At 33.5% G+C, this 27,891-nt stretch overlaps 2 protein-coding genes across 6 annotated transcripts in view; one reads left to right on the top strand and one right to left on the bottom strand.

Moving 5' to 3' along the window:
- Positions 1-27,891, top strand: part of CTNNA3 (catenin alpha 3) — a 1,696,848-nt gene that overhangs the window by 529,999 nt on the left and 1,138,958 nt on the right. The gene's annotated exons all lie outside the window — the stretch shown is intronic.
- The window catches only part of LRRTM3 (leucine rich repeat transmembrane neuronal 3), a 158,175-nt gene continuing 141,354 nt past the window's right edge, over positions 11,071-27,891 (bottom strand). Inside the window, exon 3 of the mRNA XM_042908364.1 lies at positions 11,071-11,473. Within this exon, the coding sequence (XP_042764298.1) occupies positions 11,264-11,473 (210 nt within the window). The 3' untranslated portion in view covers positions 11,071-11,263. The remainder of the gene's footprint in view (positions 11,474-27,891) is intronic.

Below are 27,891 nucleotides of genomic sequence, written 5' to 3'. Positions count from 1 at the left end.
TCATGTCATAACCAGTAATTGGTGAAAACTTAAATTGTACAGGCAGATATACCTCTTCTACATTTTTTTTTTCACATATTCCTGAGGTGAGAACTGCAATAGAGATTTTTTGATACACATAGATTGGGTTTGCATGATACATGTTAAAAACAAAACAAAACGAAAAACTTCTGACAATCTATGACATTTATTACTTATTATTTGTATTTAGTAAAATTGCATGTGTCTTGCATTTATCATGGAATGGCTCAATTGAATACTCTTGATTTGAGGATTAAATTTAAAAGATTGGAGGAAGGGAAAATTAAAAATAATCTTTAATATTTATATATAAAAAAATCAAGTTATTAGCTATCCTGAGGAAATTACCAGACTCAAAAACTACTGGAGTCCTAGATTTCCAGAAGCTAATATACATCTAAAATACCAAACTAATTAGGAGTGGGGAATGGAACTTGCAGGACAGGTGTGTGTTTGTGTGACTGACAATCTTTAGAATCCAGAGTCTCAAATAGCAAGTGTTCTGAGGCCTTATCTGATTTTCTCCCAGCCAGATTAATCATTCTCTCCCCTTCAGTCCTACAGCACCACGCTCATACTTCATTGTTGGAAATATCATATTGAATTACAATCATTTATTCACTTTTAAGCATTTGATCACTTTATTGCCTATCTCAGTCCTTGGCATATTATTAGTAAAGGCTGAATAAATGAATAAATACTTATTTGATTGAATTGAATTAAAAACACCAAAGTATTAGGGATATAATATAAAAGACAATCACTGTACAAAAGAAAAGGCACATTGAATAAATACATGTGAATAAAAATTTGTAACTATCAAGGGAACACACAGACTGCTGCAAGTCAATAGTCCAAATGACAAGCAAACTTTGATGGAAAGAGAACATTTCTCAACCTTATTTGTACCTTAAAAAAAACAGCTTTACTGACAATTGTCTGTACTTCTAAGGTGGAAATAATTCTGCATACTTTGTTAAATTTTGATGTGTTCATGAAATATTTTGTAACAAAAAATAATATTGAGTAAGTGTGAGTTCTAGTAGTGAGTCTGTTGTCTATTACCAAAGTGATTTTGAGCATGCCATTTACTCATATTCTAATTTAGTTTCTTTATTTGTGAAATGTAGCAGTCAAAAAGCATTTTTGTTTTTACTCTTTGGGATAAAGATCCTGGTTAGTATTCACCAATATTAACATAAATACTGAAAAGAGTAAAAAAAGAAAAACTCAGTAAATATGTAGACCATTTTCTCACCTGGCACCAAAGAGTAATTTGACTGAGGATGTTACGTTATTAACTTCTAAGAAATTATTAAATTCACATAATTATTTTAAATTTATAGTGTTGCCTGAATCACTCTTCAAAATGTTTTATGAACATTTTACTGAAATTGACATAAAACAAAGATTGATATGATTTAAGCCTCCCCCCAAAAGAAAGGTAAAATATATTGAATATATAGGAATATACATTGGGTGGCAGAGTTGGTTAAGCATTGCAATTTGGCTTAGGTCATAATCTCCCAGTTTGTGACTTTGAGCCCTCTGTGCTGACAGCTCAGAGCCTGGAGCCTGCTTTGAATTCTTTGTCTCCTTCACTGTCTGCCCCTCCTCCACTCACGCTCTCTCTCTCTCAAAAATAAATAAACATAAAAAAAAATTTAAGAAAAGGAATATAAAGACAAATAAAGTTGAAAAAAAGATGGGAAATGTTTATGCCCAAATAGAAAGGCTAAAAGGTTTGCTCTGTCAAGAGTAAAATTTGGTTCTGAATTTTTAGACAATCAGGACAAAAACTGAGCTTGGTATTTCTCTGCCAGACAAGCATCAATCTAATGGATATTATTCAAATAATAATATCCATATATAAAATATAATACTCTTAACTTTCTTCTCTTTTCATTTTGCCTATCTGAATACTGTCAGTCTCAAGTTCTGTCTCAGTTTTCGCTTTTGCCCAGAGTTTTCCCCAACAATTTGGCTTTGATTTCATCCTTTGATTGCTTTGTTTTCTTGCAGGTATTCAATTTGGAGTTTTGTGTTTTTTGTGTGTTGTTTTTTTTTGTTTTTTTGTTTTTTTGTTTTTTTGCTTCATATGGATGTCTTTTCTCCTTGCTAAGACCGTAAGTCTCTTGAGAACAAGTTATTTAATACATTCTTTTGTATCTCTCAAGGATTTTTACCCTCCACCAGACATATATTAGGTATGTAATAAACATCCATTACATTGAAAAATGTCTTCAGTTATAGCTTTCAGTGAATACACTTTTAAAGTTAAGAAATAAGCTTTTGAAATGGACTTTAAATGGGCAGTTAGTAGCGATCACTTTGTGAGTATACCTATCATCTGGATTTGAATTCTTGTTCCATGATTTAGTAGCTACATGTTATATAATCACTTTGAGCATCATTTTTCTTATCTTCTTAAGGAGGTAACAATAGTACTTCATAAGGTTATTGTTAATCCTATTAACCATATTAATCAGGATTAAATATATACATGTAAAATGTTTAGAAAAGTAAACATTCATTAAGTGTTAGTTAATTATCATTTTATCTTAAAGTTCTCAGTATTATGTCATTCTTTCTGGAAATAATTAAATAGAAATTTCTTCTGGTGGCAATTATGGAGCACAATCAATTATCTGAAGTCTGCCTCAGAAAGCAAAAAGTATATGACAAAGAAAACATGTCATCATTATAGACAATAATATTTATATTCTCAGGTGCAAGAAGGCATGCATTATCTGAAAACTATATCAGATCATTCATTGAGTTAAAAAGAAGTGATCTCCAACTACATTTCTGTTTTATATTACATGAAGTGTTTATCCATTAGAAGACTCTTCTTCCAATTCCATTATGGTAGTACCAAGGTGTCATACTGAGCTTACACATTTTTATTCCATAACTGGAATCAAAGACACAGAAAAAGTCAAGAAAAGCTACTACCCTAGCCTTATTTTATCCTTCCACAAAATGATGAAATTTTACAAGGATTCATTTTGAAATAGCCATGTCTATAACGTAATGTTGGTTTAAGGAACTCAAGTTTGAAGTTTGTTAAATAGGAAACTGGCAAGGAGCTTTGAAGGATGTATAATACAGTGAATGTAAGATTCCATCAAATCCCAAGGTAAGAAAATGTTGACATCACAAAGATCTCAAGTCTTTCTTCAGATAGCAGAGTTCAGAGTTCATTGTTTTTACCTAAATCTATTATACATTTGTAACCAGAGCTGGAATAGGCCATCCAGGCTGTTATCTCAAGACAGTAATTCCTTATTTTATGCATGAATATAAAATAAGACCCATAGATAATGAATGTTACAAGTGTCTACGTCAAAAACTGCTAGAGAGGATTTTAGAAACGATATTTCCAGCTCTCCGGTAGGTCTACCACTCTAATATTGCCTTATAGCAGAGAAGAATGACGGGATTGATCCAGTCTTTCAGCACATCTTCATCATTCTGTTTAGGGCATTACCTTTATGAATCTGGGATTGAAAGCAAATATATTACTGATGTAAACTAGTAGGAACAGATGGAGTATATCTTAAATACAAGTTATTTCTCAGTAACAGAATTTAACTAGGTATATGTGAATTAATGTAATTGCTCATTTTGTTGAAGCACTAATTTGGGGTTTATAGTTTTCGGACATTTCAAAATTGATCTTGAAAGAACATTTGGTATTTAGTTTGAATCTTTTATTCTGACTTTTCACTTTCTCCCTGGAGAAATGATAGTGCTTTAACTAATTTTTATTCTTAATATTATTTCTTTTGGTACAGTTAATTCTATTAATCTATTGTTTGACATATATTGCCATCACAAATAATCTGTTTGCTTTTAGTCCCTAATGTCCATATTGGCCTTTACTGATGACATTAGATGCAAAATGTTGTAAATTTTAATTCTTAGTTTCAAAAGTTATCCACAGATCAATGACATTAAATCACATTTCTTTCACTTACCTCTTGGTATGTGTAATTTTTTGTCCTCTTCGTTATCGTCCACTGAATCTTCAACCCACATAGCAGAGTCATCTTTGTTATCCAAAATCAGAATTACTTTAGATTTTCAGCTAAAATTTTTGTATGGTGTAGTGGTGCCAGAATGAACACATGTAGTGATATTAGATGCAGGATGCGAGAGCTTCTTTCTTTCTGGATTTATTGTTTTAAACATATAGCATACTTTTATCACAGTTATAGTGGTGGTAGTTTTTAGTAGAAATGTGGCTTAGTATTTCACTGTCTCTTGAATTCCACACTATAAAAGACAATGTGTTTTACGTGAATGCTACATGTTCAGGTAGTATGATAGAGTTAAATGCTAATGTACTTTCTGAATTATATCACCTTGGACTTGTGCAAGTTCAGGGAGAAATAGAAGAGGTTTTTAGTCCAATGGTTTAATAAAAATCTCCTAGAGACAGTAATGGAATTGAGACTATTTAAAATATCATTTGTTAATAGCTGAGACTGAGGAAGATTCACTTGAAGATTGAATTTAAACATAAATGTAATTTATTTGGCCACCTGCATATAGTGATGAAAACATTTGCGTTGCCTTCACAAGGAAGATTGTTTTTTATTTAAACTGTATACTCTGTTCTGAATAATAGAACAAGCAGGGCCAACGTTATTATAAAGGCTGTCTTCTTGCCTCCTTTCTGGAGTGTTCTCCCACTGCACATATCATTTGGGTAAGTAAAAATTCTCCTTGAAAAATATTCCCACATAGGATCATTCATAGGAAATATCCTGCAACTCAAGCCATGTCATTGCCAGTTAACATTTTGTGACTGTATATTATTGGTGTTTTTCTTTGTGTTGTCATTTGCATGTGGTTACTTTATTGACTGTCGAGGTTTTGCTTCAAGTGACATCTTCCTTCTATATTTTGCCAGTTAAAGATTTTATTGTGGATACCCACTTATATTTTTGTTATAGTTTTATAATATAGCTAGGGAAATTGGAAATGGAAATACAACATGAATATTTGGGAATATCTTTTGAAGGGTTTTTATTTGAAATGTCCGCTCCTTTTAGGAAACAATGTATAAAACTTCAAGAAAGTAATGGACATTTATTTCCATTAAGTTGCCAACTTAAGATATTGAAGGAAATCTCTATACAGTGTGAAATAGTTTAAGCAATTTTTTATATTTAAGAATAGGAAAGTATATTCCTTCTCTGCTGTCTTCACATCCCCTGTTAAAATATTTGAGTCAAATTATATTGATTATGGTTTTTTCTCACTTCTGAAAAGGGTGCTTACAGGGTGATAGGAGGACATCCCTAGAGTCTGATGAACTGGATATTATATCTGACTCTCTTGTATGAGCTTTGGCAAGTTATTCAATTATCACAATCCTTATTTTCCTTTTCTTTAGAATGGTGGCTATACCTGTTTCCTAAAAAGTTTTGAGAATGAGGTGGGGACAGCCCAGTGCCTGGTACATCATAAGTCAGTTCTTTGCTCTTTCCCCACTTCTGGCTTTTCTACTGTTATATTATTATCCCTGGGAGCAAATGATAATTTTAGTTAAGTGAATAACTGTGTTGATTTAAGATTGTTTCAAATATTCCTGTTGAAAGAGCTAATGGGGAACAAAACCTATAAACAATACAATCTGTCAAGAAACAACCTGACCATTTTATGTATAGTTGTTTTTTGTTTTGCATTCCTCCAGTCAGGAAAAATGTTCAGCCAGGCTTAGCAAACTAGGTTCACATTGGCACAAGAAAGCACAAGAATTAATAATTTCAGACTACAATAAAAAAACAATTCAATGACTTGGTAAAAATAAATTCATTGGAACAGTATTTTGCAAAACTTAGCATGCATCAGATTAGCTCCAGAGACTCTGATTCAGCAAATTTAGGATGGGCCCAAAGGATTTACTCTTTTTTTTTTTTTTTTTAATTTTTTTAAAGTAGGCTCCATGCCAAATGTGGGGCTTAAACTCACAACCGTGAGATCAGGAATTGCTCACTCTGCTGACTGAGCCAGCCAGGTGCCCAAGGATTTTCTTTTAATAGTAACTTTGAGGATATGCTACATAGCAAAAATTTAAACCAGTAAATAGAAAAAAAAAAACTGTCAACTTTATTCATCCATGTTATCTTAATACTATTTTTCGACATTAATCCAGGTAAATTCAATAAGTGAAATTGATTGAAAATGATCACACTACCGTGTCTATAGACTTGCTCAAAACCTAGAGTCAGTTCTTTATTTTACACAGCCTGAGGCAAAGACTGCATCATAGAACCTTCAAGGCCATGCAGTACAGGTGTGCCGCATTATATAACACAAGATATATTGAAATCAACTTACAAATGATAAATTAGTGAGTGATGTTTCAGATTAGAAAACAAATAGGATTTACTTCAAGTATCCTTTATCACAAGGTCCCTTGATGCATTTGAAATATTACTTGATTTATTCAAAACCAATTTTTACTTAGCTTGTCAGACATATAAAACAAAATCTATAAATGTTTGGGAAAGAGGAGGAAGAAACTCAAGAGTTTTCTAAGTCCTAGATGGCTCAAGCACTCACTCTGTTGCTTTAAGTTCACTGTTCTTAATAGAAAAGTAAATAATCAACTGTGGACTTTTTAAAACATGAATTTTACCCTAAATTAAAAAAATGTTAAATATAAACAGCCTCCTAACTCACATTGAAATCATAATGGAAGCCGTGAGAGAGCTTTGAAAATAACCCATCACCACTCTGGTGTATTCTTAAATGTTTCTTCCTCATTATAATTGATATTAAAATAAAGCACAGTTGCTGATTGTCAGTCTAATCTACCCTTGTGGTAGAGTCAGTTTTGAAAGCATGGATCCTGGATCTTCGGTGCTTGGTACCTCTCTAGTTAGAGACAGTGGTAGTGCATTGAGGTCATAGCAGTAGTTGGAAACTCTTAACTGAAAGGCTAGTACATCTGCATTCTTAACTGCATAGCTAACCCATCTAGACCTTGGGACTTTTTATGTGTTTCCAGGTCATTATGCTATTTATTACCCAGCGAGTTAAACCATTAAGAGGTATGTCAGTGTAAGATGTTACTGTTTTTTGCTGTAAAGATTTTTCACTGTTTTTCCTGAGGCTAAATATCTGCCAGTCCTACTTCCTCTTCCTTCCTGTACCTCCATCTACTCAGTACATCTGATCTTCTTTCTTCAAGCATACTAATAGTTCACATATGTTATCTATTTTTGTGCTTTCAGTTTCTTTACTTATTTTGAATGTTTAGGTTGAGAGATGATATCTGTTTTCTAGTCAGGAGCAGACATAACCAAATAAGGTCTTCACTCCCATTTACAGTGGCTTTATTTTAAAAAATATTTTTGCAAAGAGATATTGCTATTTCCAAGGAGTTTGTGGAGTCTGAAATGACTTCAGATAGGATTATGTAATTTGTCTTGAATGTTGAATGTAGACAAGTTTTCTTTCCTTCTAAAAATATAATTTATATTAAAATCTGTATGGTTTTATGGTTTTCTGGAACATTCAAGAGGGAATATAGAGAGTTGGTAAAAATGAGCAGATCAATAAAATACTACTTGCTTGTTAGAATATGTTTTGGCATCTATACATCAGTTTGGACAAATTACATTCCATTTTTATTAGGAGAATAGAGAAAATTATTCTGTATTAAGAAAGGTTTAAGAACACTTAAGAAGTACTCTTGCTGAGATTAAAAAAAAGGAAAAAAATATAAAAGTCTTCCCAATTAGCTCTGAATTGAGTATGTGTTCATTTGAACATGTGTTGAACATGTGTTGAACATCGCACTATGGATCTGTTTTATAACCCACGCAATCTCAATTTAGATGGTCTTTGATTTCTTTCCTTGTGGTTCTTGATTTTATGTCCATATCTTGGGCCTACATATATCCACTTGCTTGAAGCAACTCATCTGCACATTTACAAATGACATAATATGTTAAGAAATCTATGACTTGCTTTACTTTTTGAACAAAATTTTAATGTGAGAGCCAGAGTAGCACATAGAAAGAGTTCATTTAGCTCATATATTATACAGATAGAAGAACTGAGTTAAATTAGAGATTAAACAACATGACAAACATTTTTTTTTCATTCTGTTCACTATCTCTGGAAATTCTCCGGCTCTGATCCGAGAGAAGGCTTTTAGTTTAGTGGAAAGACTAACAGGCTATGAATTTTGAGAATGGTTCATTTCCACCAATTATTAGCCTTGTGTTCTTGGGTGAGTCTCAACTTCTTTGAGATTAATGTGTCTTCATGGGATGGTTATGAAGACAAAATGCAATAATTTATATAAAATGTGGTTTATAAACCCCAAAACACTGCATAAATTTATTTTTTGCTGCAGCTTCTGTGGTTATTGTAACCATGCTGGGTCAAACTGCAGTTTTTGATCCCAAACATATCAACATTTCTGTTGTTTAAATGAGCAATAGGCAGAGAGGGAGGAGACTTGGGGACAGGGTGGTTAGCAAGAGGAAGTAGGAGATCACTGAATACTGAAAAAGATAAGTTATAATTAAGGATTTTAGACACAAATATATAAATTGCAAATGTATGATAAAGATTCTAGACATAGTTTCCTCTAAGAGGTTTTCACTCCCTTTTCTACCCTCCCCCATGGCCCTGAACATGGCAAAATAAAAATTAGGCAAACAAAAACCCAGCATCTTCTTTTTTTTTTTTCTTGTAAAAGATCCTTTGGGTTTAATTTCAAATATGAGAAATCTAAAAATTCTTAGTTTATTCGGCTCTTACTGTATTAAGTTCTCAGATGCACAGAGCTGTGGTTCCAAGATGACTGCTTCTATTTATAGTTGTTTACTTAGATGAATTTAAAATGTTTAAAAAATGTTTGCTTAAGGAAGTCAAGGGCATACATTTGTGAACCTCCCTAGAACCTTATGTTTCTAAAAGTTATTTATCAATTTGAAAATGTCTGGAAATACATATAAAATGCTTTTTTTTACGCCAATTAAAAGATGCTTGATCTTTGCAAGGACAACTTCTGATGAAAAAAAGATTGCAAATGACATTTGGTTTACATAATAAATAAAATTTTGCATCCAATTTCAGACCCACAAGAATAGATTTATAATTAATCCTCTATAAATTTGCTAACTATGCAAAACACAATCTCAATGTAGAGGATTAAGAATACTAAGAATAATATATTGCAAAGACATTAGAAATTGGAAAAAGTAAAGATGAAAATTAGATGTAAAATGACAAAAAATTTTGAATAGCAAATAATTTATGCAAAATATGTTACGAAATCTGGGATGCTAAATAGTTGATATAAGTACTGAGACATTTAGTTTCATTTAAATTAGTAAGAGAGTTTGCTTCTTCCAATTTTTTTTATGACTGTATTTTCAAGAAAAATTTGCTGTACATTTTTAAAGTTTATTCCTCTTTAAGTTGCTCTTAAATTTGCCATGATAAATCTGCATAAAACTAGACTTTTGTAGGTATAATTTCTTTGGAATAAATAAGAAATTAAAAACTTGACATTGGTCTTAACAAATTCTTTTCTTCATTGTTTTTGATTGTGTTTGACCCCTGTTGGATTGACATTTGCTCAACCTATTTTTGATGTTATGAATGCAAAATGACAACATAAAAAGGCATCTCTCCTAGTGCAATTCAATTGAAACTTGTAGTTTTATAATAAAAAACACACAAAAGAATGTGTGGATACCATAGATAAAATAACATTTTCAAACAATAACCTGTGTCAAGCAAACAACAGAAACAAGTTGATTATTTCAGCCTCTGAAAAGTTAGGTTTTCATAATTTCACTTAAATTAACTTTATAATACAAATTACATAATCACTATATGATCTGGGGTGGCTTCAAATTACTCTGGGTTATTTTTCAGATAATTTAGAAGCAAATCTCATTATGGATGGCAATATAAACAATTTAGAACATATTAAAAGATATTCACAGTTTACTTGTGTTATAAAGTTCTCCACCATGGCTCATATCTATACTGAATGAGCTATCAATGTTTAGAGTTCTTCTCCAGGAGAGAATTGATGTAGCACACAAAGTGAAAATTTTCACAAAGTTCCTTTGAGATGTTCCCAAAATATAGCCTCGCAGTTCTAAATGAAAAGTTGTCTTAAAAACCAGGCACATTTTGCACTAACTGATGGTTATTTTTAGGTAAACCACTTTGGGTTAATTAGGAGAAAATTTGCTACTGTACAATTATTATGCTCTATCCTTCCCACCTTGGCCTGAAAATAATGAGATGTAACAAGTTTTTCTTTGTCACTGGCAGCTGCACCTTTTAAGTGTATCAAAGTCTGTTGCTGTGGTTACAGCCTTTGTTTCCAGTGATGTTTTGTCCATGCTTCCCCCTACCGTTAACAATGGGTTACTCAAAATAATGAAATAATGAGTCAATTCATTCAGAAATATGTTGTTAAAATATCCCTCTTTGTCATTACATGTCACTGCTTAGAAACTAGGCTGTAATTCAAGGCAACAGTTAAGTCTGAGAAGAAGTGTTAAAAAAATCTTTGATTTTTTTTTCATTTATAAGAAAAACCTGCCTATGTAATTGAAGAACCTCTTACAAGTCTCAACAATTAAATCCTTTTTGGTTAATGTATTATTTCTGGAACAAGTAGATAAAATTCTACGCAGTAAGCATGATAAAAATCGTGCATGTTTCGCACAGCACAGAATTTTAGAGTAAAGGTTTCTGGGCACAAAAGCAGTAACAAAACAGTCCCTACAAAACTGAGTAACTCTGAATAACACAAGAAATAAATTTTTGTTAATTTAAAATCTTAGAAACTGAAATGTGTAAAGTTTGTAAAGTAAAATGTAATTAAATTATGGTACTGTACATATCAGTTGTTTCTATAATTGAAACTTTACAATATGAAAAATACATTAGCTCTGTACAGTTTTTACAGGTAGGTAGGATGAGTTTTGAAAAAAAAGATTCTTTTTCTGTTTTCAGGGTCATACTCTGTTTAAGTCAAAAAAATACTGCACAACTTAGCTAATTACAAAGTGTAGACTTGAAACAATTCATGTCTTCTTTATTTCATGAATAGATCTTGGACTTTTGTTTGACAGGGGATTTTTGTTTTGTTTTGTTTTGAGAGTCCACAATGAACAAATCTTCCTCATTTTTGTCCTTGAGGTTACAAAGTTTGGTGGCAACCCTTGGCTACCGCTTAGCTCAGTTAAGTCAGCTGCTGTTTATGGTCACTGATTTGGCCAGCTGTTGTGATTGTGCTCAGGTCCAGCTCAGTCTCTAGGTGTGTTTCCATCGTATCTTCCTGTGCATTCGTTTCAAAGGACTTATGAGAGAGAAGTTCATGATGCACCCCACAGTAACTTATTGTGGGCTGGTCGTATGCCAGAAAGGTTGACACATTCATTGATAAAGGTATCTGGGGAAAAAATGACATGAGAAAAGTCAGTTATAAAACGACAAAGCACTTTGGGGGCAAGATTTGATGACTATGAAGTGCTAACCTGACTAACCTCTACGGTTGTATCTGTGGCTCAAGTGTCCCCACACTATCCTAACTGATGTCCCTCATTCTCATTCATACTAGTAAGCACAATACAACAGCTTTAAAGCCTGGGATGGACCTGCTCAATTCTTAATTCAAATTATCAGATAAATAGTCGCCTAAGTGATTCTGAAAATGCTGTAAGCTTTATTGACGAAGTCAGAAAATGCTTTTACTCACTAGGGTAAAATTGTGCTTTTAGAACTAAGAAAAGTATTATTTACTTATATCTGGTATTGGAATACACTAGAATGGTGGTTCTCAAACTTTATCATGCATAAAAATCACCTCCCCCTTCTTCACCTCCATCCCAAACTCCCCTGAATTTCTGATTCAGTAGGTGAGGGGGGGAGGGTAATGCCTAGAATTTGCATTTCTTACAATTTCCCCCTTTTGATGCTAGTGATGTTAATCTACATACAATACTTTGAGAACCATTGCAGGAAGAGAATTGTCTAGGCAAGTCATTCTGGATCTTCTTACTCAATAATTTATTGATATCTGTTTTACTATCAAAAGGTTTTGAAACATTAATGTCTGTAGTTTGGTCCATATATCTAAAATTTAGGCTTAGGGAACTCCTAGGGAGACCCTTTGGCTCCTATGAAGTTCTAAAAAGCAGCAAAGGATGATGTTAGTTTGAAGGAACCAGTGATAAAAATAAGGAAGGGACTCCCTTGCAAATTGTAGCTTAATGAAGAAAGCAATTAGAAAGATCTGTGAAAAAAGCAAGAGTAATCAATGTGAGCAGAAGGGAAATACACAGGTTGCACAGAAAGAGTAGTCTGAAATGTGATTTGATTATCAAAATCTAGAGATTATTTCCATTTTTTTCAGTGAAATAATAAAAATTTGTTATAAAAAGTAGGTAGAGTTGAGGAAACTTCAGCCCCAATCTCTGTTTAATATCCCAATTACTAATTCATGTTGTTGAATGGCCTTGGATAAAAACTTCTACCATTCTTGCTTGGTGAATGTATCAAATATATTTCTGTTTGAGCATATTAGACTGAATTCCTTTCTGATCTCAGCTGAGATTAGAGCCTAAAGCTAAGAAAAATAGAATGTCTAGGTTTTGTTCTTTTGTTGACTCCTTATCCTTTTCTCCCTGGATAAGAACCCTCTTGGGCAGTTTTCTTTCCATCCCAGCCCTTCTATCCGTATTTATTTTTCCTTCAGTAAAAATTGGTTGAACAAGTATTTTCTTGTGTTCTTGAACAAAAGAATTCACTTCTTTTGAGATTATTGTTTATTTTTTAATATGGACATTTCAGTGTATCAAATGTGTAGGGTTTAGTCCTTGGAGGCAGAAATGCAATCCCATTCATTAAATTAAATTCCTCAGTAACTCTTCCTATTTATGTGGACTTAAAAAAAATTAAAGCATGCAGTTGTCTGATACATGAATAAAACACTTTAAACATACACTTTAAAAAATAGCCAAGAAAGATCAAAAAGGAAATGATAGGATGCTTCCAAAAATGCTCATTTAATATAAGAATTCCTATTGTTACTGATGAACTACTCAGTTAAAATATATTATTATGCAAAAGTAATTGTACAGCATGAATAGATCTGAGTTATAGGAGAGAACGAAAATAGAACGAAAATAGAACTGTTTACATTAGCCTCTGGGAAATCAATGCTCTGTAATGTGTTATGGGTCATATATCTGTAGGATTTTATATAGTTGTTCTTATTTGTCATGGAAACTTCTGCTTCCTGGCTTACTTGGAATTAACTCTACTGTGAATAATTTGTAATTTCTATGGTGACTATTTATGAAAAACAGTAAACCATGACACATTTAGTGTGTGTGTGTGTGTGTGTGTGTGTGTGTGTGTGTGTGTGTGTGTGTGAATACAGACAATTTCTTGCTTGGTTTAAAATCTACAGGCTGCTGGTGTCCAGAGTGCAAGTCCTAATTTGTACTGTTATCAGTTAGGTCTCATTATTCACTTAAAAATCCCACATGTTTTCTTTAGAGAGTTTCTTTTTTTTGGATAGGTCTTAGTTTGAAATACATAACCCCACAGTTATACTTTTTCAATATCAAGTCATATTTTTCACATTTTAATATTTCTGAATTTGGAGTGGTACTTAAAATCAATGTGAATGTTCAACATGTATTTTCTTCTGTGCAACTATCAGTGATTCTTAGTTAATGACATCTTAATATCAAGAAAATAACTGGTAAGATGTACCAGTAAGAATTTAGCACCTAACCATATCTGAATATAGCATCACAGTAAATTTTCCAAGCTTGACTTAAATGATTTTGAAAGTCTAAGAGTTAGCATTGGATATATTCACATGTACATTTGTAGGACTACATACATATATTTATGCATATACATACACAGTATATAACCATATGCATAAATACACATATATATATAATATTGTGGTCAATACTTATGATTTCAAAATCATTTAACTCTGTGAAAAATACAAATTTTGATGATACATCAGTGTTGGACAACTATTTCATATTTGCTACTTATATAAGATATGCATATAGATATACTACATATAATAATAATATATTTATTTATTTAAAGAAGTGTTTTGACTTTTTTCAAAAAGCAGTTGCTAGTGACTTTATACTTGTTCATCTTGATGCCTCTACTTTCAATTTGTGTACATAGCTGATTTCTAAGAGTAGCCTCGCGTTTTGCTACGGTATGTGCAACTTGATGTGTGTTTGGGGATTGGTTAATAATATTTGTTTCAGTCCTTCTAAACATGAGCTTTGGTAGTTTTACTTACAGTCAAAGTACCAAGATATGTCCTTGGTATTATTTGAGTAATATTAAGAAACAATGGAAAATATCTTCCCTACTGGCTTAGGTAGGGATTCCCATCTTGAAAATTTTATTATTAATTATTATTTTGGTTCCTAAGTATTGAGGCAGTTGATGAAATGGAAGTGTTATATGATGAGAGTAGTGTAAGCAATTATCATCAGCATTGCAGGTTGGTTTCCTAGGAGTGTCAAAGTTGGCTTAGATGTCACCTCAGGTCCTACCTTAATTTCTTTAGGATTTTTGTAGTGGTTTCTCTGTCTAGCTACCTGAGCAGCTGTGGCCATTTGTTCCATCTCTTGGTCAACAACTGCCTGGACCTATCTGTAACATCTTCCTCATCATCACTATCATTCATTGAGCATGTACACTGTGCTAGGTACCATGCTACATGCTGGACTAGGGTCATCTTATTTAAGTTTCTCAAAGGTTGCTTGAGGTAAATATAATTTTCCCCATCTTACAGTTGAGGAAACTAAGATAGTTTATGTAGTCTACAATCACTTACTTGGTGAATTGCAGAAGTAGTTGCCTGACTTCTTCATCACTACATTTTACTGCTTATTTATCACTTTATCTAACTGGCACTGTCCTTGGAGCCTAGAGAAGTGAACACAATGTAATGTGCCTGATAACTATTTAGACACCAGTTCTCAACATTTGAATCTTATTTTCAGTAGGGTGAACACAGATTTCCTGTGCTACACCATAGCTTTATGATACTGCTTTGCACACTGGGCCCTCAGAAAATAAGCAGTTTATCAGGGATTTATGTGTGTAAGTGGTGATGGCTCAAAATCAGAGCTGTCTGCTTCTTACAAAGCTCATATTGGTTAATTCAAAGTGTAAGGAGAAGGGTCTAATTTGGAGAACATTCTGGGCTAGGACAGGAACTTTACATATACTCTCAGATACAAATATGTGTAAGATATTTTAGGGAGACCTTTAGGGATTTTAAAGCTAAATTTCTGTGTTGACTTGGAAGTTGGTAGAAATTTTTCCAATTAAGTGATGTTAAACTTTTCTTTACACCAAAAAATGCGAATCAATCTGTAGTTTGATTATTTTGTTTCCTATTAAATAATAGTTGCTTTATTTCTTTCTGTATGTAAACATGGTTATAGGTAGGTGCTGGGGGGATAGTAGGAAAGGGGAAGTGAGAAACATGAATAAGACATTATTTCTACTCTTTGGCAAAATCATAGACTAGTAAGGAAAATAGATAAAATAATGCAAGAGAGTGAAGGAAGACAATGGATGGGGTGAGCTGGGATACAAGTTATTGTGTGTTATGTATAAGGACATATATATGTATATATATGTATATTCATATGTGTATGCATACTGTGCTCTGATTTGCTGATTCTACTAATTATATCGTTCATCCTTTGTGGGTGCATAACAAACCAACCATCTTTCTTGTTTGGAAATAATGTTGTTATTTTCCGGATTTATTGGCAAGAGCCAATTTTGCTGAGAAGTGATTTACATTTACTTTTATAGACTCTCCCACAGAGATACTATATTTTACTTTGAAGCTGATTTATCTGTTTGAAGAGCAATCTATCTCTTGGAACTCTTTAGCATTCTAATGGTTAATTTGTGTAAGTACAACAGACTGTTGGATCATTAATTTTAATTATTTTGATTCTAGTAGTAATTTATTTTAAAAATTTTTCAGGAAGAAATTAATTAAGAGCCTGAACTTATGTTATGCTACCTTTAAACTTTAAAAAAACCTAACTTTTTAAATATTTTAAAATTATTACATGTAATCCAGACTTTGACATTAATTTTGGTATTTTGAAGAGCTAAGTTGCCAACTAAAGTAAGAATAGCTATCCTGAGATCAAAAGTATATGATAATAAGGCAAGGACTCAGTATGATTTTGAAAATTTTCCAGTGTCTGGAACTTGAGAATAATGTGAAATAAAGCATTACATACAAGAGGGTAATAATTATTCTAGTGTCTTTTGTGTCAAAAATATAGTGAACTCCTGCAGAATGAAATTATAAAGTGAAAAAAAAAATCAAGTTTCACTTAAAAGGTCTTAGTTCTCCTTGCACCAAAATGCATTTGGAGTAAAAAGAAAACAAATTCTGAATTTTATGTGTGTCTTGCAAATTTGTAATTTTAGTAGTGTCCCCACTCCATCTAAGTAATGGAGAATCTTATAAAATTCAGGTCCCCTTATCTTTGCAATTTCTAAAAATATATCTTAAATATTTAAATGATGTTTCCACTTGTGAATGTATTTTGTCTTTACAAAACAATTTGTTTCTATTCCAGATTTGCAACGAGAAATAAATGGGAGCTGGCTACATATACATTGGTTTTCATAATTTCACATGCTAGTGTCTACAAAAGCAAATAGAAATATTCACTCATTAATTTATTCACTTCAACAAAGATTTGTTGAATGCCTTCTCTGGGCCTGGTGCTGTGTGTTAGATGCTGGAGGTAAACCAAGTGCTTGTCCTTAAAGCTTCTGGTTGGAATATAAACCATTCTAACATGTTTAGCAAGTGGAAGAGAGAGGAGTTCATATAGAAAGAGAGTTTCTCTTTTCCCCAACTGGCATTTCTGTCGTATTCATTCATTCTTGTTCTTGCTCTCTCTTCCTTGAATTATTAATGAACTGCCTCAATACTTTTATGGTATGTATATTTTGAAGGTCTGTCTTCTGTGGTCCTTATTTGTACATGTATTTTATTTTATGTTAGACCATAACCTTCTTGAGCATAAAATCTATGATTAACCACATTTCCCTACGGCTTATATCATTTCACATGGTGCCTTAAACATAGTAAGTACTAAATATGTATTCAATGAATCAATGAACACATGAATGAATGAAATAGTAGAGTAAAGGGTATTTAGTATAGCCTAGGAAGAAATTAAAAACCATCGCAGGATGACTGGGCTTTATGGGAACTACATGGCTAAGAAAATCTGCTACAGTCTAATGATGTTAAGACCAGGCTATTATGACTCTAGGATAGAAGTAGAGGGCTACAATGAATTTCCAAAAATACATACTAATGATGAGGCACATAGTGCTGTGTTACAATGTTTACAATCCTTGTTTACTTTTTATTTTATTTTAATTATTTAAACCTTTTATTATTAATTTTACTTTAAAACATTAATATATTATATTTTATTATGTGAAGTATTAGTTACATGTTTGAAATATATAAAAATTTTAAAAACAATATTAAAAATAAAATATTCTTAATTTGGTGATTTTCCTCCTAAAAATCGCAGAATGTTTTATCTGTGCTTTGTCCTTTAATACCTTCCACACCTGCATTTTTCAGACTCTAGTGCTCCCTGGAAACACAGCCTGTGATCTCCAAGAATTTGGTTCACCTGCCAAATTAGCTCTCCCAGTCATGGACTCTGCTCAGGATCCTTCTGTGTTAACCTCTGTTTTATTTTTGTAGTGGCAGTAGAAAGTGATGTTTCTCTTTTACTGAGGCAAAGCAAAATGCCCCAAACTGTTTTCATTTACATGCAAATCTTTCTGCACAGTCCGATGCCTGCTAAATTGGCACAGTTGCCAGGTAAAGTGATGGGACCCAAATTGAGACTATGACTCAAAGGCCCCACTGATCTTGATGCTGTGTTTCCAAATCTGTTTCTTCATACTGTTGTGCAATGAGGTGCAGTTGCTAATCAGTTTTAAAACAATCTCCTTTTTTTTCTTTTTTCTTCCTCCCCTCCCAGGAAATTGTAGTTACAATAGTCCACTTAAGGATCATATAATGATGATACAGCAGTTGATATTTTTAATATAGATTTGTATAAATCTGTGAATGAGTGAAAATCATCAGTTGCATTCAACACTTCAAAACAAACAACAAATTATAGTGTTTGGCACTGCTACAGACGTGTCTGGTATAAGAACTCTTTGTATCTGTGACTGACAGGGCATTTCAGTCTCATGTTGGGGTACTGTATGGGATTTCTCTGAACATAGGCATTTATATTTGGTTTTCTGTCATGATTTCTGATATCCTACCTGCTTTCCAACTGGTTTTTTACTCCCTGCTAGCTTATTGGAGTTTTGACCTTCTTCATAAAATAGGCTGTCCATTTCTGACATACCTGATCTTGAGAACTTATCCTACATTGGCAGGATTTTGATATCCAGACTCTCTTTGGGGTTCTCATTTCTATTGAGGACCCAGAGAGCTGTACCTTAGGATTCCCTGAATCTTGTATTGGTCTTCCAAACAGGCTTTCAAATGATATGATTATCTACTGATTAGAAAAGAGTTTCTCTTCAACCTTATTTTTAAATTAGTTCAGGTGTTTTTGTTGAGATTATCTCCAAACTAAATGAGATAATATTCTATATCAGTTGCATAAAAATCTTACACTTCAGGATTTAGTTCACATAATACTTCCTATATGAAAACCCATCAGATAATTTGATTCTGTAGTGATGAGCTCCCGCTATGAATTTCTTCAGAATTTCAATGTATATAAGTATCAACATGTACCATTTCTTCCATCCATCCATCTATCCATACAACCATCATTTAGTATTCTTGGGATACTGAATGAAGAAAATCAATTCCTTTGAACAAGCCAGCAGTTATACAATACTGTTTTTCCTAGGTGGGTGGAAGTGTGTGTAAGTTATGGAAATCGAGAGAAAGATATGACTTTTCTCTGAGCCTTTATATAGGTAACATCATGTTTGAGCTGGCCAGCTTGGTCTTATTTATAATATTGCTATTATTTCATTTATGTTAACATGATCTATATAGACTATAAATTTTATAGAGAATAAAGATTTTTTAGAGTTTTACAGGCTTGTGTATTAGTAAAATTTTGAAAATTCTTGTTAGTAGAAAGACTGGCAGTGAACAGAACTAGTCACAAAGTTTACATTTATATACTTATGTTTGTAATGAAGATACAAGATCTTCAGATAAAGTTGAGCTAATAGATATAGTTAATCTAATTCATTACAAGTAGTTCATTAATATAATTTAATAATTATCAGTATATTAATGATTAATTTATGGTTTCAAATTTTATATGACACAAAGATTACAAAATTTAATAAGTATTTCCTTATAATACAGCTTTTATTCTAATACAGTAAAATAACTCTTGTTGACATTTAAATAGATTAACTTCTAACTTGTGTTAGCACATACAGATTGTATAAGGGGTGACTATCATTAGAGTGATTGGAATTAATGTTAGGAGTAGGGAGTATCTAGCTCTGGCCAGTGTTTTACCTATATGGTCTCACTTAATTTTAGTCTCTTTCTGTCTGTCTGTCTGTCTCTCTCTCTCTCTCTCAGTTTCATCTAGCACTTACAAACTGTAATTTTCTAGGTTCATTTTCTCTTACCTTACTTCATAGGCTGTAGTATGTCTGTCTTAACTTCTTATAATATGGGACAGCTAAATGGTTGTATCTTTGATGAGGGTTATGTGATCAGCTACATATATACACAGATAATCTTTTTCAACTATGGCTTTGATCAAACTAATTAAAAATAAAGTACGTAAAGGAAAAATGTGAAGTGTTATGTCTTAATGGTCCACCTTATTTCATTACCAATATTGTGATTTGGTTTTAGCTGTAGGTTCAAAGTAGATATCAAATGCAGTTTAAAAATCAAAGTATTTTAGCCCATATTTAGACTTTAAAACTCAAGCCTGAGGTTGCACAACAATCTTCATTATCATCAGAGTATCTTAGTCAGAGAGTATGTTATAGCTCCTTTTAATGTGACTGGATATTCAGTAATACACAAGGCACAACTATAAAATAATACAAGGGAATTTTACGTTTTTATTATTGTTTCCTAATTGTTAGGTCCTACAATTATACTGCTAACCAATGACCAGAATGATATAAGTGATGAAGGAAAGGATGAACCTTAATTTACAGACATATACTCCAGATAGAATTTCTACGGGGTACAGTCTTCCTTGTGAAAAAGTTTAACTTTATACCATTATGGATAGTATGAAAAATTCATAATTTTTCATTCTATTATTTAAGTACCTATTATCAAAATATCAAGATTAAAAAGGAAAAACTGATACAAATCTTTAAAAAACACACAATTAAGGAAATCTAATATAAGGGATAGGACAACTAAACTAATCTAAGGTGCAAAATGTTTCTTATAATTTTCTCATGGCTACTAAAGAAGTTCTCACCTGAATGAACCTCTGAATAGAGTTATAAAAAATTTTTAAATTAATATACTCTTAATATCTGATTTTGGCCCCTCAGATTTAGTTTTAAATTTTATAAATGGAATTCTGATATTACATGAGATAATATAGGCATATTATATATAGTCACAGTATATTATATATTATGTATAATTTATAATATATAATAAGTATACTTATATATATAAGCATATTTTCTGTATATGAACATAATATATGTTTGTGTATAAATACATACACACACAACTTGGAAATGGTTAGTGACTTTTTCCCAATAAGAACATGTTTGGTATTTTCTTCCTATTACCCTTTCTCACTAGTAAGTATTTGTGGAATTCTCACTTCAGGCATACAATTGTGCCAAACGTTTGAGGATAATTCAAGGCACGACACATCTGATGATAGATTGTCTACTATCACTGAGTTTCTATCCTCATTTAGAATATATGAATGTCAAGTTAAAAAACTGGTAAACTGGAGACTAGTTATAAGTATAAATACTAAGAGAGAAGGCTTTCAGTGTGTGATATTTTGTGCTTATTTGTAAGGAAACACTATAGCCTGTGATTTCACCCTCTTTCTGAGAAATTTTGTCAAAACAAGGCATCTCTTTTTTGAACAGGTGTTGACTTCGGAAAATGATTATTATCAACTGAATTTATTGTGTCTTTGTCTCATCCTAATAGAGAACCGATTAGATTTTTCTTACCTTTTATTTTTTTTTCTTTTCTCATATGCTTTTTTTGGCTTAAGCTTACATTTTCATAAAATATAGTTTTTGTAAGTAAATCAGATTCTGAAAAGTATATAATGGGAATAATCCCAAATACCTATGGGAAGAACGAATGTATTTTGAATGGCTTATTTTCAATGATTTTATATTTTTTTGTTTTAGGACATGAAACTGGGACACATACCAGTGACAGTGTAGGGACAAAGCTATATAGTTTCTTAGTACTAGGTTCTTATTGTTGAACTGTAATCACAAGTGACTGAATAATGCAGGTTTTCTTAGTCTTTTTGAAGAATTTAAAAATACAAATTAAGAATGAAAAAATTCTAGAAAATAAGAACAGTTCACATATAATTCAAATGTAGTTAAAATTCTAAGAACATTGTTGAAATTTTGTACTGAGTAGACAATGAAAAGTAACACCATGAGATAGGGTCATTCTGTTTTAGGAATGGTGTTGGCAGGAAAAAGAAAACTACACTATGTAGCAATTTTTAGCATTAAACAACATTTCCTAGATAGCCACACGAAAGAACATTGACAAATTTATTGGATCTGTTGGCTGACCATTTTTCTAATTGTACCTCACAGTGTGTTCAGTTAGAGGGCAACTATGTGACTTATATTTGTGTCATGGTGCTGGAGCTACATCTTAGGCCCTTTCTTTTTACTTGAGGACATTGGCAACGTGTGTGTGTGTGTGTGTGTGTGTGTGTGTGTGTGTGTGTGTGTTTTAAGTATATTTATTTATTTTTGAGAGACAGAGAGTACAAATGGGAGAGGTAAAGAAAGAGAGGATGAGAGAGAGAATCCCAAGCAGGCCCTGCACTGTCAGCCCAGAGCCTGATGCTGGGCTCAGACTCACCAACTGTGAGATCATGACCTGAGCTGAAATCAGAAAGTTGGAGGTTTAATGGACTGAGCCACCAGGTGCCCCAACAACATGGTTTTGAAGAAAGGAAGACTCTTTCTCTAATAAATTAGATAGCTCCTGTGGGTATTTGAAAGGATCCAAAGTTTAAGAATTTTAATAATGCAGAAGTCTTTATACCAGTATGCTTAGTGGTCCCCTGATCACACTTGCCCCTCCTGATCCAAGGGGCACAGCTGCTTTATGGTCAGAACACACAGGTGGCTTCTCTCAGAATGCATGACTACCACAGAAATGCCTGCCTGGTTCAGCATTCAAGTTACACTCTGCTCATAAGAATTTAATTAATATAGGTTGACAGTTTCTGGCCACCAAAATCTGGTTAGTGTCTTGACTCATAATACTGTGGTCAATTCCCTGGACTACCCAGGTTGGAGATGCTTTTATTAGTTCTAGAGCTTGACATCTGATCTTTAAGATCTCTTTTAGTGCTCACATTTTGAAATTTTCTTCTCTGTGCTGATACAGAATAGATACTTTATCTTTAAAAAAAAAGCATGTACTTGGGGGAGAAAAGGCCCTTCCTTTTCTATATTCCCACCTCATTCCTTCAGAGATTTCTTCTCCTGTGGACCAGCTGAGCAATTCATAGATTCAGTGAGTCCCTAAGAGCCCCATAGAGTAATTGAGAATTTGGGAGGAAGGAAAATGATTCTCAACTTCATGGTGTAGGAAATGCATTTCTAGAGACTGGGGCCTTGAGTATAGCCCTTTCCAAATCTGCTTGGGGGTTTAGGGTTTTCAACTTATGCCACGAGCGATATTGATTAAGCATTTTCTGCCTTGCCCATTAGCTCTCCCTTCTGCTCAGTGCTGTAGTGAAATCACAATTTGTGCCATGGAAATCACTGAGGCAATAAATCCAGCACTTATGACTTCAATGTATTATTGAGAAGAGAGCACAGATGGACTATAAGGGAGCAAGCAGTTGTTCAAACCAACTAATATCTTTGATAATTAATAAATGTAACAGGGGAAATGAACAGCAAATGAAGGAGTAACTGATCTAATTTTTAACTAAAACACAGCATAAAAAAATTCTTTTATTTGCAATTTCTAAAAATTCTCTCCATAGCTTTGAAAGACAATCTTTTCGTCCTGAGACCACTGAGTGCAATCTCAATGACCTTGTAATGCAAAGAGAATGAACATATTCTATGTCTGTCGTCTGTAATCACTTTGGGTCCAGCTTAAATTTCTACCCAATGTAGTATGAGTATCCCTGTTTATTGAACACCAGCTAGATTTCGGGACCTGTACTAGGTACTGGTAATTTAAAGATAACTGAAGAATGGTTCCTGTTTTCAAGGAGCTTCTGGTTTCTAAGAGGGATCCATGCATGTAAATATAAACAGTGAGTAAGCTCAGCCTTAATGGGGTTATGCAGTGGCCTCAGAGGAAAGCATGATACACTCTGCTAGGCTGGAGTCAGGAAACTCTTCATAAAGAGAACTCCTAAGCTAAGCCTTGAAGGAAGAATAAGAAACTCCCTAGGGGAAAAACAGACCATCCTAGGTAGAAGCACAGAGGCATGAGACAGATGACAGGATGGCTGGTCCAGGGGGCTGGAACTACTTAAATGGCAGGAGCAAGTATTGGATACGGAGGAGCAGCAACAGGTATCCATATGGTTTATGAGAATACAGCAAAATGATAGGTGAGAGGTGATGAGGGCCTGAGGTCAGGTGTAAGTACTAACAGTACAGATGGAAAGAGAAGGGTCAGTCTCCATCACTTACCAGGTGGGTGACCTTGGGCGAGTTCATTAACCGCTCTGAGCCACAATATTGGTGTTGGTTAAATGAAAGTAATAATCCCTACCTTACAGTTTTGTTATTAGCACTGGAGATAATATATGTGTGATTCCTGGAATAGTAAGTTCTCAGTAAGTGAGAGGGATGATTATAATATTATTCCCGATTGACTGAAACACTCCATCGTGTCCTGTGTTCTTTTTCTACATAGCTCTGCTTGTCACTTTCATATCATTGTTCAATATATAGCTGAAACGAGCTCAGAGAATTAAGCATTTTTTAAATGCTTCTGCCAACACTCATTTTTCCAGTAATTATTAGTGTTGCCACATTAATCTATATTTGAGATGCAATCAAGTTGAAGTGCTCAAAAATTTATTAGCTTCGTCTATTTGAAGGAAGGAGAAAGAAACATTTGGACATTATTAGAATGGTTGGCTTATTAGTGAAAAGTATTCATAGTTCAAATATCAAATATCAACTAAATTGAAAGGACTGAGAATTGTAATTCTAGAATAGGAATCTGATTTACTGTTTAACTTTGGACATGTAATTTCACCTTTTCTCTGCATATCTATAAAATGAGGAAGATAATGACTCCTGATTGAATACTGGTTGAAAGGCTTAAGCATAATAAAGACAACAAAAATAACTTTCCTCTCTGAGGAGAAAAAAAATTGTGTCAGCAAATCTGTTGATTTGTTGGGACTTAACAATAAAACACTCTAGATGGGAATTATATCCAGAGTCCAGGTTTTTTCATTAGCATCAGATTCTCCAAATGTATTCCTGACTTCCAAAATTTTGTTCCATACCTCAGTAGTTTTGTTTTAAATGATAAACAGCAAAATCTCTGTGAAAGGTAGACATTAACTTGCTGGCGTTTCTCTTCCCACCCCCATATAGATGCTGTAAAATAAGTGGAAAAATACAATTTCAAAACCTAATCCAGCAGAAAATGTCTCTAACCTGCAAAACAATCTACTTGTTTATGTAACATGGATGATTTCTTTTTCTTGAAAGAAAGTGTCTCTTTATAAAGACATGCAAGCATTTGGGGTTATCACTCATCCTGGTTTCCCCTTGCTCCCTTTTTCCTGCCTCTCTGGATCCTACCAGGAGCCAGGTTAAATTCTAACAATTATAGGAAGCCTTTAGAAAAAAACAAAACCAAAAAACTTCTATAAACATGCTTCTCTGCGCTGTAGCAGTTTGTTATTTTACTCTTTCCTCAGTACTTCATGAAAGCTGCTATGTTAGTGACTATCTTATGATGAATTTTGCCTTATCTTCCCAATTATATCATAGATGCTTGAGAGCAACTACTTTGCCTTTCCATTGTCTTTCCTAGTCCAGAGGAGATATTTGTAGATTTATTGGCTTCTTTGGGGCTTTCCAAACCCAGATATACAAGTTTTACCTGATATTGCACATCTCTCAGATCTTAGATTTAGGTCCTGCTCTGTTCTTGCATTCCTTTTGTGTCTGTGGCAGAAAGTTGGCAGCAAGCTGGGCCATGGACATTCATATCTGTGTTTATGGTGGTTTCTTTAATCCCTAGGACACTTCCCTTGGGTTTATAAAGCAGACTTTCTTATGCACAGCATGTGCTTATAAATCAATCTCAAAAATATCCCAACACAAAAAATATGGCCAGCAGAGCATGAGGGAAACCAAACTGGGAATGCAAATCTTGTCTCTAAAACTTATAAATATGGATTATGCCTTGTCCTCCCAAATATTGTGAATTATTGGTGACTTTAAATTCATGTGTAGGTTCTAGTTAAAGTGGATTAAGAGTGTCTTAGAAATTGTATTCCAATTTAAGAAAACTCTTAATGGGAGCCAAATTATACCAAAATTTTAAGTCACATAATCAAATGAAGTGCTTACTGCAGTGTGTTGACATTTTCTGTCTCTCTCTGCTTTTGCATTCTCATAATTATATTTGGCCTGCTATACTCACTGTGAATTTTGAGGATTCTGATATTAAGATGACATCAGAAAAAAATTGTAAACCATAATAATTGCCTTGATTCTGTTTTCCTAGATTATTTAGAGGGAGTAACATTTTATTGCTCTCTCAATCGCTTCCCTGCTGATTTCCTTCTTCACCTTCTTAGAGACACAAATGCACACAACACACACACACACAAACACACACATGCACAAACACAATCATGCTATAAAACAGTCATATTTTAGGGATTTCTACATTGTACATTGATTTGTTAGTAGGCCCTGTAGCTGTGTGGTCTTAGAAGTAGATAGAAGTCTCTTTAGAACTTGGAATTGCACTGGGGAAAAGTCACTCTTCAGGCCCATTTTAGGGTGTTTACTGAGCTTAGCAAAATGTCTGAAAATAGTATTCTTTAAATGGGGGGATTCCAGGATACCTTTGTATGTGGTGGTTCCTGTGAGGGAATGCCCTTAAACTGAAGTTTGGATAACTTAGATTTACTTGGTCAAAGTGTGACCCTGGCCTAGGACCTAGTATATATGTCCTACTAGTTCACTATTATCCAAGCTAATACATAAGTTTGAAATGGGACTTTCTAAGCTCTTGCTGTGTTTTATATTTTAAATCACTCCTGCTCTCATTCTTCTTTCTTTTCCCATTCCACCCTTTCTTTTGTCTTTATTAATTGCTTCATCCATTCGATAAATGATCATTGAACATGCATTTTGTGTCAGCTGCTATCCGAGGTGCTAGTGTGATGAGTAAACAAAAATAGATATTATAGTAAGGGGATACACATTAAACACATAATCACAAAAAGATATAAATTTGGATGTTGGTTATGGAGGATAAGTACAGGGAACTAGTCTTGCAGGGAGATACATCATGGAAGGTTTCCCTAAAAATGTTTCATGAGAATTGAGGTGAGTGAATAGATGAGTGAAGGTGGGAGGAAGCATGCGTCAAGCCGAACTAACATGGCAAAAGATCAGAGACAGCCATGTGAAGGAGAGACCAGAACAGTGGAACTAGAAACTACAGCATGGGACTGGGGGTGTAGGCAGAAGCTAGTTTGAGATGGGACCAATTTTAGGTTTGTTTGTTTGTTCATCAGGTTTAGATGTTATAAACCAATTGGAAGCCGTTGAAGGATTTTAAGCAGGAAAGTGACATGAATTGCTTCATAGTTACAAAAAGAGCATTCTGAAGAGGAGAGAGAATTAGAGGCAAGAGTGGATGTGTGCAAACGCTGTTAGGAGGCTACTGGAGGATCCATTAGAGAAGTCAGAAGACACTGTGGATGTGGGTGATAGCCATGAGGTGGAGGGAATTCCATAAATGTCAGGAACATTTAGTAGAGGGACAGAATCTGGTGAAGGGATTAGAAATGGGGCTGAGTGAGAAAATCTCAAAGATATTTGGGTTTCTGGATGCACAAATGCCCTGATTTGGAGAGCATTCACTGGAACAGCATTCACTACAAGGGAATGGGTTCACAGTTGCTTTGTGAGTTTGGTGTTAGATATGATAAAAATGTAGAGATTTTGACATAGCCTTATGGAGATGTTGGAGAGGGACTTTGTTCAACTCTGGGTCTCAGAAGAGAGGTCTGGGCCAGAGTAATCAGCATGACAATCAGAGACCATATCAACTGGTTTTGCTTGTTTGTTTTAGTAGGGTATGTTTCTAAAGCTAAATTGAACATTTCTTTTTAAATGTTTTCCTTGTTTATGTTGTAGTATTGTTATTTACTCCCTTACCAAAATTTACAATTCAATATTATTATTGTTAATTGTTGTTTTTTAACTATAGTCACCATATTGAACATTAGGTCCAGTACTATTTTAATGCTTTATTTATTTTTTAAATGTAATGTGATTAGGAAACATGATGTT

The sequence above is a fragment of the Panthera leo genome, chromosome D2 (assembly GCF_018350215.1).
Source record: "Panthera leo isolate Ple1 chromosome D2, P.leo_Ple1_pat1.1, whole genome shotgun sequence".
Lineage (NCBI taxonomy): Eukaryota > Metazoa > Chordata > Mammalia > Carnivora > Felidae > Panthera > Panthera leo.
Note: the sequence above shows the minus strand (reverse complement) of the source record. Positions and strands in the feature narration are given on the sequence as shown.